Source organism: Chaetodon trifascialis, chromosome 24 (genome assembly GCF_039877785.1).
Source record: "Chaetodon trifascialis isolate fChaTrf1 chromosome 24, fChaTrf1.hap1, whole genome shotgun sequence".
Lineage (NCBI taxonomy): Eukaryota > Metazoa > Chordata > Actinopteri > Chaetodontiformes > Chaetodontidae > Chaetodon > Chaetodon trifascialis.
The window spans coordinates 5,366,390-5,379,845 of record NC_092079.1 but is presented as its reverse complement, the minus strand read 5'-3'; the positions used below and the strand labels follow the sequence as shown (position 1 = coordinate 5,379,845).

Here is a 13,456-nt window from a genome sequence, read left to right as displayed (position 1 = left end):
AAGGCCCCGGGGAATTGACCTGGTTTTTCATGAGGAAGTCACACACACACACACACACACACACACACACACACACACACACACACACATACACACTGGGATACACACTCCTGAAGTTCAGAAGGAGCGAATAGGCTAAATGGAGGTCTCAGGCCAAATGAAAAAGCAAAAAGAAAAGCGATGTCCAGTGTGAATGTGGTGCTTTAGGGAAAAAAAAAATAAAAATAAAAAAAACAAGGTCACACTGAAGCAATCAGTTCTTCTCTCTGTGACATCGCAACATTCGTAAAAGGGGAAGAAACACAGAGGCGGACAGAGAGAGATAAAAGAGTTGTGACTTTGCACTAATTCCAGCCCAGTCATCCCCGGGGGCGGCCGGGGATTCACAATCCACTGACCGGCGTCCATCGGCCCTGACAGGGTGAGGCCAATCAGCGCTTACACAGGAGGAAAATCATTGTAATGTCACTGCGAGAGCCTTTTCTCCACTGAAACAAAGTTTGGGCTCCCGCAGCGAGCTGAGGCCAGCCGTGCCTCACTGACCTACTACAGGCTGCAGGAGTTTTTAATTCACAACTATACTTCTAATGATCGTGTGTGTGTGTGTGCGTGCGTGCGTGCGTGCGTGCGTGCGTGCGTGTGTGCGTGTAGTTGACCTATATTGTAGAAGTGTCGATGTCTTCCACTCAATTTGAGTTAAAAGGAAAAAAAAATGTAACATAGACAAGGAGTGTGGATGATTTGTAAAGATGGACTTTTGTGAAAAAGTACGACATAAAATTAGGAGAATCTCTCACTTCAAATGAATGCTCGAATAAACATTATTTGCATAGCCAGTTACAGGCATAAATAGAAACAAGGACACCCTGAAACAGCTCAACTGTGCCAGCAGTTTAGAAATGGGGATTTTTTGAGGATGCATTTTATCCAAGTGCATGTAATTCTGAGTTATTTCCGTAAGTACACCTATTTTTCTGTACTTGTAACACATGCATCTGTTGTACTTTGCCTTCATTCAGTTTAGCAGGAGGAATATGTAGGACTTAGCAACAAAGACAAGATTTTCTTGTCTGCAGTGGAAAAAAATCGAACTAAATCATTTTGTAAATTTCATATCCCCGTCACCAACACATCCTCTACTTCAGTGACTGAAATGACATCTATGACCATTGCAGTTTACCAGCGACAAGTCGGTGCAGTAACCTTTTCAATGTTGTAAACCAGCTGACGGTTGAGTAGGTTTAGACACCAAAACTACTTGGTTAGCTTTCAGAAAAGATCATGAGTGAAAATGAGTACGTGCATGATGTAACTCAACATTGGCTTGATGTTTCACACGGGACTTGAACAACGGTCTTGCTTTCTTCCTCTTTTCACTGCCTGACTTCATCCTTTGCATCCGAGAGGTTGCTGCCAATCAATATGGCTCGTAATGACCTACATGTAAAGTTGACCAATATGGTTGTTTTTCTTTTGAGGACGGACCCTTCACTGGTCCGTCCCTTTTCTGGTTCCACTCTTATTGTCCCTGGAGGTCTTTGTCCATGACTTAAAGTACAACACTAAAAGTTAAAGTTTTGGAGGAAAAAAATATTTTGCATTGTTTAACAGTCAAAATGCGGGTGTAATCTGACTTAAATGTGCCACAACATCCCACCGACTAATCAGAGTTTGATTCAAAAGGTGCATAGAAGTGTTTGATATCATCTTTTCCCTACTGAGCCCTGTCCAATTCAAACCGGTGAGAAAAACATAAACAAAAACAGGAACACAGAGATGTCTGTATTGAACTTTAGCTGAACATTGTGTGTTCATGACGGGCACAATCACTGATAGTCAGAAGACGACCGAGAAAATATGTTGCTGATGGAAGCAATTTGTTAAAATCAACGAATCTAAATCCAGTCCTACATTCTCAACTAATGGGTACCCCATGGCTCAGTGCTTGGTCCCCTGGCTTTGATCATAGATGCTTCCTTTGGGTCCGATGCCATATATTTGCTACATCGATGATGCATGACTGTACCTTCACATATAAAGAGCTGGGACAAAAAAGTCTGTGTATGGATGCTTGTTGGAAAATGACACTAAATGGGTACCCAGTGCCTTAAGTGATGCTGAGGGGTCCTGACCAAGCATCCTTATGTGTCGGATTGGAAGTGAGAACACGTTGGTCCTTGAGGTTCTTGTACAGAACAGCTTTCTTGAACTCTCAGTTTTGATTGGAGGGTAAGTGATCTTATTTTAACCATGGACATCTGGTCCGTTTCATTGATTTCTCTTCACATCAGCTCACTTCTACCAGAAAGCCGTTGCTCAGTGGTGCAGATAGTCATGCTTTTCGATGTAAGCTTCTCAGTGGCTTTAGTGTATAATAAAAGCATTTTATCGGTTTTATCTGGAGCGTCGATTGATGTCTCTTGTAAGCAGACTTAAAGTAAGCAGGACCCTGTAGGAAGGAAGTCATCACAGTAAAATAAGCCTCAAGAGGCTTGTATTTACTCACTGAATCACTCTGCGGAGGCTTTAGTTGGAGCAATGACCAGTTTGCTGTACATTATCCTTTTATTGCTTAAATCACAACATACAGGATTTGGATACAATAAAAGAAACCTCTGCGCGATAACATGCAATCCAAAACAATATGTCCAATACATGTCTTTTGGGACATATTTAGACTTGTTATCTATTGTATTATATTGTCTCATGTATGAAAATTAATTTTGTTCTCTAAATTAGCAGAGTAATAATCCCTAAGATTTACACTGACTCAAGCCCCATTTTGATTCTGCTTATGGTCTGCATTTTCCCTGCAATGAGAGTGAGAATGAGAATTTCACTGTAGTTCTTACAAAGATGGCAAGAAACTTCAACATGCCTGATGTATCTCCTGTCAGTAATTCCCGCTCTATAGAGTAGGTTTTTGTTAGTTGTGGGGTCCGCCATTCCTGTGCTGGATTTAAGTTGCTTTCAGATGCACAAATTTAATCTCATTAAATTTAATATCATCCCCACTCTTTATTGCTCACTCTCTTTTCATTAAAGCCATTGAAGTGGCTAAACATGGGATGGCGTTTATGGTCAAGAAGTCAAAGGAAAACTCAAAGTGTATTTGTCACCGCTGTTTGCATTGTGCTCCCATGAAGTCCGATTGTGGTTGCTGTTTGCCTGTATAGATACACAAGTTGCTCTTTTGTTGTATTTCTTACAAAGTGTTTGCCGCCTTCACAGTTCTGAGACCTGTAGTGGTAAACCACATGTCCTGCTGCCGCTGTGACCACAGGTGTCATCACATGAACCAGGATTTAAGCATTAGGATGATAACTTTTAGTGTGAAACTGTGACCGTGGTTGGTATTCCGTTCAGTCCTGTCAAGTCAAGCCAATTTTATGCATGCAGCCCAATATCACAAATCACAAACCTGCCCAAAGGGGCTTTACAATGTGCACAGCATACAACACCCTCTATCCTAAGGCCCTGGATTCAGATAAGGAAAAACTTGGACGGGCCGGCATGCAATAGCTGTTCTGTGTAGGTCACAGTTTGGTAATCTTGCTGCCCTCTCTCTCTCTCTCTCCCTCATATGAATGGATTATTGACGGGTTAGGACAATACAACCAATCGCAGCATCTACAGTGAAGTTCACAGTATTTTACAAAGTGCATCTCCTGCTACTTCCTCAGAGTCCAGAGTACAAAAACAACTGCATCCCAAATTGAATTTCTTTGTACTTTGGGAGGAATCCTAAATGTCCTCTGCTTAAAGAGTGAATAGTAATGCACTGGCATAACATTAATAGGGTTAATTTTGGACAGCTTTGTACAGCCACACTCATTTAAAACGCATTAAACTGTGACAAACCTTTATCTGAATAATGTGATAAAGAGGCTTGCTTTCTTACCTAAGGTGCATCATTTTCACAGATTGAATAAATTAATATCTGGCAAGTAACAATAATAATAACATGGCAACAATAAATGGCAAAGTCATGCACAGTATTGTGCATCATATACAGGAATGACATTTAGTGCAGCATGTTGGTTCATGCACTAATTCATTGTTCTTTTAATTTACTTCTGAATGAGCTGATGTAATCTTGCATAATATAGGTTGCAGGATAGGACTGACAGTCAAAAAGGCTAAATTGCTTTTATATCCTGAAATATTTAATGTTGCCAGGCAACAGTTGCAACTTCACATCGAGTGATCTGGTAAGTTCAGAGATAAAACGCTTTCATTATCACGTCTAGCTCATTTAATATTTGCAACGCAATACATTTATGATGTTGTGAGAGCCGTTTTCAAGCAGAAAAATTTATATGGCATTTGAGTGTATTGACAGCCACCAAAAAGCCCCTTTGCACTGTAAATAAAAAAGACTGCATCCATTTAGTCTACTGCACTTCTTTCAAGGCCAAACAACAGACTGCTTACGCTCTCAGTCATTTGAAAATAAGCTATTTTCTCATTACAATACATCAGGCTTTCAGCTTCAGCATTACATATGTTTTATGGCATCTCATCCCATCATGAAATATGCATTGATCCGTGTCCAGTTTTTCCAAAAACCTTTTTCTTTCTAGTCAGTCTTTGTTCTGGGAATTATCATACTGATGCAAAAAGTCCAGTTACTAAATAAAGCTAAAAAGTCGACACACTGGAAGAAAATAATATTTTGTTACGCCCGAGCCTGAGAGGAGGTCCTCTCCCCTCCACAGAGACGCTGCTGTCTGACTCGATAGTGAAAAGCTTTCATAGCAGAATTTCTGTTAGTCTTCTGCGTTTTTGACCTCAGTCATTTGCTTAATCCGAGCTGATCCGCGGGACGCGAACAAAGCGTCCACACCTGTCTTCCCTCAGTGCAGAAACAGCTGTGGTGGCGCACATGGCCTCCGAATTACAGCGTGAGTAATGGCAGCCTTCATTCATGGTGATGCTAATGTCGGACAATGGACACATGTGTCACTGGGACGAGAAAGTGAATGCTTTAACTCACCATATCGATGGATGACACAGGCCCGATGCTGTTGACGTAAATGCCCACATCGATGACTGTTGGTTTCACTGAAAGAGAAGAAGGAAGAAGAAGAAGAAGAATGAGTGACTGACTCGCATGAGATTTATACAAGCAGTCATTCTATTTTCTTTGTCATATGTCAGTGTTTTCTTGCAGCTATGCATGACTGAACCTGCACGTGTCCCTGGCCGTAAATCAAGTCAATAATCAAGTTTAAAAACAAGGCTTCATATTACTTAATGTTACCTTGATGGGTAAAACAAGCCGATTTCTTTTTTTGATGAAGAAACAGCCACCCAGAGGAAAGATTCACTTGTGAAATCAGAAAAGCTCCACTGTGCTTCCTGGAGCAGTTCCTGTGTTACCATGGCAATTAATAGCATCTCCAGTCAGTATGTAGGATCTTGGCTAGTTTCGCTTGGCAACAACATGCAGGTTGGTTCTAGGAAGCAAACAGTGGAGCGTCAGAAATGTGTAATGGTACCAGACCCAAATGCTGCAGCTAGGCATTCTGTGTTTGTTTGTTTCAGTACTGTGAAACAGAGAAAAAGACTTTTGTCACTGCATCATCTCCATGTCTCAGGAACACACCCACACACAGACACAAACACACACACTTGAACCCAGTGGTTGGTGTTTCACGTGACGTGGGGCTTCCATGGCCACAACATTATGTGCGATGGATTTTAGTCACACAAGCAGCATTGCTCTGTGGATGGCGATGTCAGTGTGATGGTCAGTCCACCACTGGTCCGGACAAACCAGCTGTACTATCTCAGAGTCGATTCGTGCAGACACTCATGATCAGCAGAGGACAAATCCAAAACCATTGATGATCCCCTGATCTTTCCGATAGCGCCATCATTGGTATTTGTGGTTTTTGTGCCTCCAGGGGGAGCTGTGCTAAAAAGCAACATGTCACTTGAGTCAGCATTAATTTGTGTTGTCATTACTACAAATTTGTAAATACTAGCATTGCCATGTTGCGCATATTAGCGTGCTGACATTAGCTTTTAGCTCAAAGGACAGCTGAGGACAGGCCGTTTTTTTACAGCATATTGTATCTATGTGCCAGAAAATGTTCGAGAGATTATGACTAAAACGCCAAATATTGTCCTGGGTCAATACGTCCCAGTGAATACCATTAAACGACAAGATCACACTTTTTCAAGTCGATCTTAATATAATAATAACATGTCCATATGTACATTGAAAAAGCTTGTGATTGCCATAATTATTCTCCCTACTCACACTGGCTGTACAGAGATCTCTTCCTTATGTGATTCAAATGTAGGGGCAGCAATCAGCAGCAATCAATGTATTTGACAGAGTATTATCTTCAGTCTTGTTTTAAGACAGACTTGGAAAATGTGAAAGTACATCATATCATGATATCCACTGACGCTGTAGCTTGTGCAATAGGAGTGAAGCTATCCACATCTGCAATTGCACATAGACTAGACACACATCCTGTCTCACACACAAACACAGTTTTCTGCCTTTAGAGTGCTGTTGAAGACAAGAGCTGCAGAGCCTCTTTCAGACAGTCGTGTAAATGCAGGTTGAGTTTTGGTTGCAACACGCATTATGAGGTTAAGCACAGTGCAGGCGTCAGAGCTTTTGTGTGTCTGCGCCTGTGAGACAGTGCTACATTTGCTTTGTATTATTTTGCAGGATTGTGACCAGCAGATTGGACGGTCTGGAATGTAAAACCTGACTGGGTTACACGGTCTGCCAAGTGGTGTAATCTCTGTGATCAGATATCTGCGTATGGATGCAGAATCTGGAGGAAAGGGACAAGATTTTGGTATCAGAAACATTCTGGTTTCCATTTATTATCTGTTTGAAGTCCAAGTAGTATTGACCAATCGTGTTTGAGCTGGCTTTGATTGCATGCAGGTAAACAGTCTGTGTGGAGAGCAAAGAGGTGAAGCGCCTTGGCTGAAATGCAAGCTATAAACCCATCAGCTATCATCTCATGACGATTTAGCTTTTTATTAGCTTTTTTAAATGTATTTATCTGCATTCATGTGCAGATATTCATTTATAAAGATGAGGCAAAATGTCATCTGGTCTTATGTTGCTAATTGGACTGTAAGTCTTGGCACGATGTCCTCTGGCTTCACCGCAAGGCTGAAACATATCCTGTTGACTCCAGCAGCTAAGTTGTCATCTGATGATAGCTGATGGGTTACAACACTGAGTGGTGTGTTGGCAACAAATTCTTTGGAAAGTGGAGGGTTTTTTTTAGAAAGACTGAAGGATGTTGCAGAAGTGTTCAGATCCAATCACAGCCCTTTTGTCAAGTCATGACTTTCTTTGACTTTTCCTTCTTTTATTTGCCCTGTACAGTAAATTATCATGGTTTCCATAATATCACCCTGAAACTTTGTTGCTACCTTGCCCTTACTAGATATCAGCACAGCCTCAATATAGCACAAGATTGCGAAAAAACTTAACAGCCCATAACATTCTGTTCAGCTTTTTTCCTTCCTTCAAAGGTACCTTTGAGCAGTATCTTTAACCCCTGACCTCGCTCTGTCCAGTTGCTCGCCATGCAACAAGATGAATGTTTTATTTTACACAGCAGCTTCCAGCTATGAATGTCGGCACCAGAATGAATATAAAGCAGGTCGACGCTGAGAAAGAACACATATTCTCAAGTAAATTTTCCTGTCACAAGTGCAGGTTGATAAAAGATGAAAAGAGATAAACAATCCACTGTCATTACTAAAGGAATAGACTTTAATGAATCTATTAGTGTTACTAGTTGGTCATTACAGACGGCATGCCCTATCAATTAAGAGCACTAAACATATGGCATTTTGCATTCATTCATGTTAGTTTAGACATGTTAGGGAAAGACTTAATTAATCCATGACCCATGTTACATTCATTTCTATTATTCGTTATGGTTCATTTACACCGGAGACTTTCTATATTATTAATTTGTCAGCCCGTAGTGTAATTTTGTGTGCTGTGATGTGTATGAATGGCAGAATTGAAGAGTGCGTGGGTGTATTTATGTGTGCACATCTGCGTGTGATGTCCCCAGGGACCTGCTGTGCTGGGCTACTGATGCAAACACTTCTAGTTAGTGAAGGCCTGCTGGGAGGCGTTGATTCAATTCCAACAGCATGTTCTGCTCCACCAACTGGACAATGAGGGACAACAATGCAGATGCACTTCTGAAATTAGTTCTTTGTCCACAATTCAGCTTGTACTATGCCTGCAGATATCCCATCTGTGATCTTGAGGTTGAAATCTGTATATAATCAAAAATACAGCTGCCAGTTTCAACAGTACCGAAATGTTATCTTTAGCAATTTTTTTTTGTCTCGAAAGAGGAGATGAACTTCCCCCACATGTTAGCATGATGTGTAATGACTGAAATACCTCAGCTATTGGATGACTGCCATGAAATGTGGCACAGACATTCATTCCCCCTTAAGATGAGTTGTAGTGATGTGTAATATCTTAACTGTCCCTCTTGCATCATGATCAGGTCGAAGTTTTAATTTGGTTCATGACCAACGACCTGCAAAACTAATGACAATCCCATCAGTGTCAGGAGCTCAATGTAATACGTATAATCATAGAAATAATGCAGCAACAAGCCGTGTTCACACTGCGAGCTCATTTGAGCGCCTGAGGCACAGCTACCAGGAATTTAGCCCAGGTCTCTGGTGTTTTATTTGAACCCCACACCACCACTGTACCCAGAAGAGTATTTATGTTGATTTCTGCTTTTGCTCATTTTCAACAGGACTTCCTGTTGGCATCCTCCTGGTCATAGCATAGCATCCCTAACCTTCTTTTGAGTACCGTCTGGGACCATTACTGGGCATCAAGCCCAAGTTCAGGCTCAGAATCAAATCTTTATTGTCCATTTGGGGAAATCTGGCATCGAAGGCATACAGGACAATACATAATCACAATGCACAAATTATTGAGAAATACATAGGATGTGTTCATTGTTCATTCAGGGTGACCAGGGACTGGGAAACCCCAGGACACGCCGCCAGTCTCTCAACACCAGACAAAGACAGACAGAGGTAAACAAATTCACACATTTGTAGTCCAAGTCATCCACACTATGCATTATGCAGCAGACACACCTGGAGGACACACAGGTGTCAGTGAGAACCAGTGTCCCTCCCATGAGACCCATTTACAGTGAACATGCAGAAAATTGGAAAAACCACAGAAGTGGAGGCATGGAGTGGAAAGCCAATCTGTTACAGCTTAGCAGGTCTGCAGCATTTGGAAAGTGGGACAACCTGAAGGGAATTGTCCTTAATTTACACCACAGTGCCTAATCATGGTGGACGATGACACTGAATCTCCATAAAATTTGTTTTACACAGACGTTAGTCAGCTTGGTCTACTGAGTAACAGCAATCACTTTTTTTCCAGTTAGATTTCTTGACCAGTGCAGCACAGGAGGAAAGAACCACAGTCAAGTGTTTTCAGCCTCCCTTCAATCTGCTATTTTTCCCCCCTCTGGAAGTGAGGGTGAGTCTTCGAGCAAACACAACCATCACAAAAGCTGAACTGACCTGACACATGTCCAAATAGCGCGTGGCAGATTCATGTGGGATGGTGCATAGGTAATGACGACACTGCCGTGAAAGAGAATATTCAGGACATATCTCCCTGTCTTCTACACTGTTTATTCCTTCTTGTACGTCAGTTTGAGAGACTTTGCTCTCTTTTATCTCTCGAAGAGAAAAACTAAGTTGAAAAGAAAGCTACCTCTAATCAATATGGGAAGAAACTAAAACACCTACCTACCTGTCTACCTATCTATCAACCCAATGTTCCACTTCTAATGGAGAAACCCTGATCCACAGAGGCCAGATGAATCCCTCTTCCCCCTCTTCATGTTGCTCATCCTCCTCCTCCTCCTCCTCCTCCTCCTCCTCCTCCTCCACGTCTTGCTTTTCAGAAAAGCATGACAGGCCCCATCTGTATTACCACATTACCCTGTGGGCCTCGATTAAAAAGAAAGGGCTTTTATGCCTGCTCGGCCTGGCTGGCATGACAAATGCATTACGCATTGTCAGCCCCGGGAAACAGGCACACACACATGCACGTATGCAGACGTACATATCCCAGCTGACCACTCAACTCCCATATGTTCAGTGTCCAAAGAGCTCTGTACTGGGAGAACTGCAGGCCTCAGTGGGCTGTCAGATGCTGTCCCGAGGGTCAGTCTCACATCCTCAGTCTCACTTTCAAAATAAATGTGCTGTAAAATAATTCATCACGTCCTGTTAACTAAAATTCATCTACAGTACTGTAAGCCCTCTAGCTATTTACCTCAAGGGACTCCATTGGAAACAGTGTTTGACAAAAACAACACTGCGCAGTATAAATACTCTCTAAAATACTGCAGAAGGCACCACCGCACCAACAGCCAAACAATTAGCCAGCTACGACTACAGAGCTAGCTAGAAAGAGCCATGATTGGACTACAATTAAATTTCTTAGACTTTTTTCAAAGCGGTTATCTGAAAAATATTCATATTCATTCTTTCGTATTTGATTAATTAACTGTAGCATTTAGCAGACTTTCTGCAATTTCGTGTAGTTAAGCTTCAGATAAAACACATTAGGCTGCAAATAATTGAATTTAAGTTTATTTTCTTAAACTCATTTCAGTGGGCAAGAAGGCTGAAAGAACACATTTTGTGTGGAGTAACTGTGTTTTTGCTTCACTTTCCCTGAAGACTGTTCAGTGCCTGCAGTTTTCTCAGGAATTATGGAGCTTCAAAAACAATGGTTCATAATCAGCTTAAAAAGGCAGAAAATGCAGGAATTGTGACCTTTGCATTTGTTACACACTTTGCTGGCCAGCTTGAAAAGATTCTATGAGCTTTAGCGCTTCACTCTTTCCTGCTCTCTATAATTTGTATGGCAGTACTGTGAAAGAAACCTATTATTTCTATGAAAATCTGATTTAAAGCCCATTCAATTTAAGTTTAAGTCAATTTAACTGCCCCCGATGCTGTGCCATTGGTGTGTGAATTCATATGTATGTCGCTTTGCCTAATTGTAATTGTAACAAGATTTTAATTTTGGTTTCTTATATACCAATATACCATGTAAAGTAACTTCATCTTTTACTTGGACTATATATTTCTGTACTTGATGCAGGGAAGTTCTCTCGAAAGTGTTATTTTTTTTAAGTCTTTTTGAAGTCAGATCACTTTGTTTCCTTTAAATAGTTCATTTGGTTTATTCCAGTGGAACAAATACAGTCTGCACAACTCTGCCCAGCTATCCTTTTAAGTCACAGTTATGGGTCACATAGTCCAAGTCACTTATGGATCCACAAGAGTGTAGTCTGCACACAGTGTAATCCATCACTCCATACTCTGCTGCACTGGAGCAGCCCATGTCATCCACAGTAATCACACATCATGTGATGCATGACCTCTCCGCTCCCTTGTTAGTATCAGTAAAAGCCCTGCAGCTCCCATTGCCTTTGGTTTGGTTTTGCATGGAAAAGCTGTCACTGCCACCACTGCAGTCTACCAGTCTGCTGCTATGGTTTTCTGTAAAGATGTAAACTACAAATCTGCTGCAAAAATTGTCAGTGAATGGTTGCACGGTGACTAGATCACAAACTTTTACTACATTCCCTTTTACTGCATTCTTTTTTGGTCAAATACTGACTTCAAAGGCAAAGCTCTCTGTTGACATATGACAGGAAGTACACTGCAATTGTTCTCAACCAATTCTCTGGAGCAGATTTCATAATGAAGCTCACACAAGAACTAGATCTTCTTTTCAGCACACATTGCTTTTCCTCGTAGAACTGTGTTTCAGCAGACTGTCATTTTTTCTTTTTACAAAAACTCAACAATCAGCTCTTGTAATGCTAATTCATTAATATTATGTAGTATTGTGTGTATTGTTGAATCTCGTTTATTATATCAGATGACAAGTTGGAAATATGAGACTATTTCTGGGCTGGGTGCAGTGACTTCCTGGAATTTCCCCTGGTCGTCTGGGAAACTTATGGTGACAGCAGCTCCAACAGGCTAACTGCTTGCCCCTGTTTCTAATCTATATGCTAAGCTAAGCTAAGTGTCTCCTAACTGTAGCTTCATATTTAGTGTAAAAACATGAGAGTGGTGTCAATCTTTTCATCTAACCCTCAGCATAAAAACAAACTATAGTAACAAATGTCCAGAAATATTGAACTGTTTCTTTAAAAATGGTGCAATCCTTGGGCAGTACTGTGGAAAATCAGTGTTGGGCTGAGAGGGCCGACAGGAGTCAATTGTGTGCCACCAACCATTACGAGTTGCAAGTACTGCAACATGAACCTGATCCCTCATTGGTTTCCCATTAGTTTCCACTGACGTTTGTGTTTAATTGGGCTATGCTGCATGCATCTCAGCCAGGGATGCGACCAAGAACTGGTGGTCCATCCAACATGTCAATCAGTACCTTTAATTGTCCAAATTTGTAGCTTAAACTAGCCACAACAGCTACTTTTCAGAGCAGAAATGCACTGCTCCTACCTCACTTTTGATTGTGCAGCAGCTACTGACCTCAGTGCTGCAATTTATATCCACTTTTAATAGAAAAGAACTGTAAATACCAGCTGACAACAGGAATATTTGTGTCAACCCTGTGGTGTCAGCCCCCTAGTGGTTATCAGAAGTAGGCCATGCAGCCCCTTCATTGTGGGCTCCCAAAACTCCCCTTCGGCATTGCAGACTGACTGAAGCATGTCAACACGAGTGCAAACTTAGCAGCGAGTCGACTGATGCAGGGTTTCTTTTGTCTGATAACAAAATGCAACACAACAAAGAAAAGAGACTAATAAATCATCTTAACATTGTTCATGTGGGTTAAACATTGCAATATTTCCAAGTAGCAACAACATTCAGATGTATTGCTTGTAATAGGAAAGTGGCATTAAAAAGGGTAATCAGCACACAGAACCAAAGCTGAGTTATAATTGCACAGTGACACCTAATCTTTGTGTATGTGACAGCATCAGCTCCAAACCCCGTCTGCTGTCTTTTCCAGCAGTTCTCAGCCTGCATGGCACTGCACCACACACTGGCAGAACAACAGATTTCCGAGGCACGTGTGCGCACGCGCACACACACACACACACACACACATACACACATAGACAAACACAGACAAATTGTTGATTAGTGAAAAATGTCAAAACTGTTGAGGAGCGCCAGAAAACACAAACAGCCAAAGGACTCGGCTGATTTACATAAGAAGCTCTCCAAGCAAAGTTTTAATAAAAATTGATCCAATGAATTTGTTAGGTAATTGATTTATTTACTTAACTTTCGAGCAAAATGTCAGGGCACACCTCAGCTCACTCCACTTCCCAACGAGTTCCTCACACCGGTTGGAAACCACAAGACAATTAAGTAGAGATGAGGTAGAAAGAACGGG

The 13,456-nt window shown here is 41.4% G+C and overlaps 1 protein-coding gene across 1 annotated transcript in view; it reads right to left on the bottom strand.

Moving 5' to 3' along the window:
* The window catches only part of LOC139352083 (gamma-aminobutyric acid receptor subunit gamma-3-like), an 82,896-nt gene that overhangs the window by 50,203 nt on the left and 19,237 nt on the right, over positions 1–13,456 (bottom strand). The window contains exon 3 of the mRNA XM_070994130.1: positions 4,997–5,064. Within this exon, the coding sequence (XP_070850231.1) occupies positions 4,997–5,064 (68 nt within the window). The remainder of the gene's footprint in view (positions 1–4,996; positions 5,065–13,456) is intronic.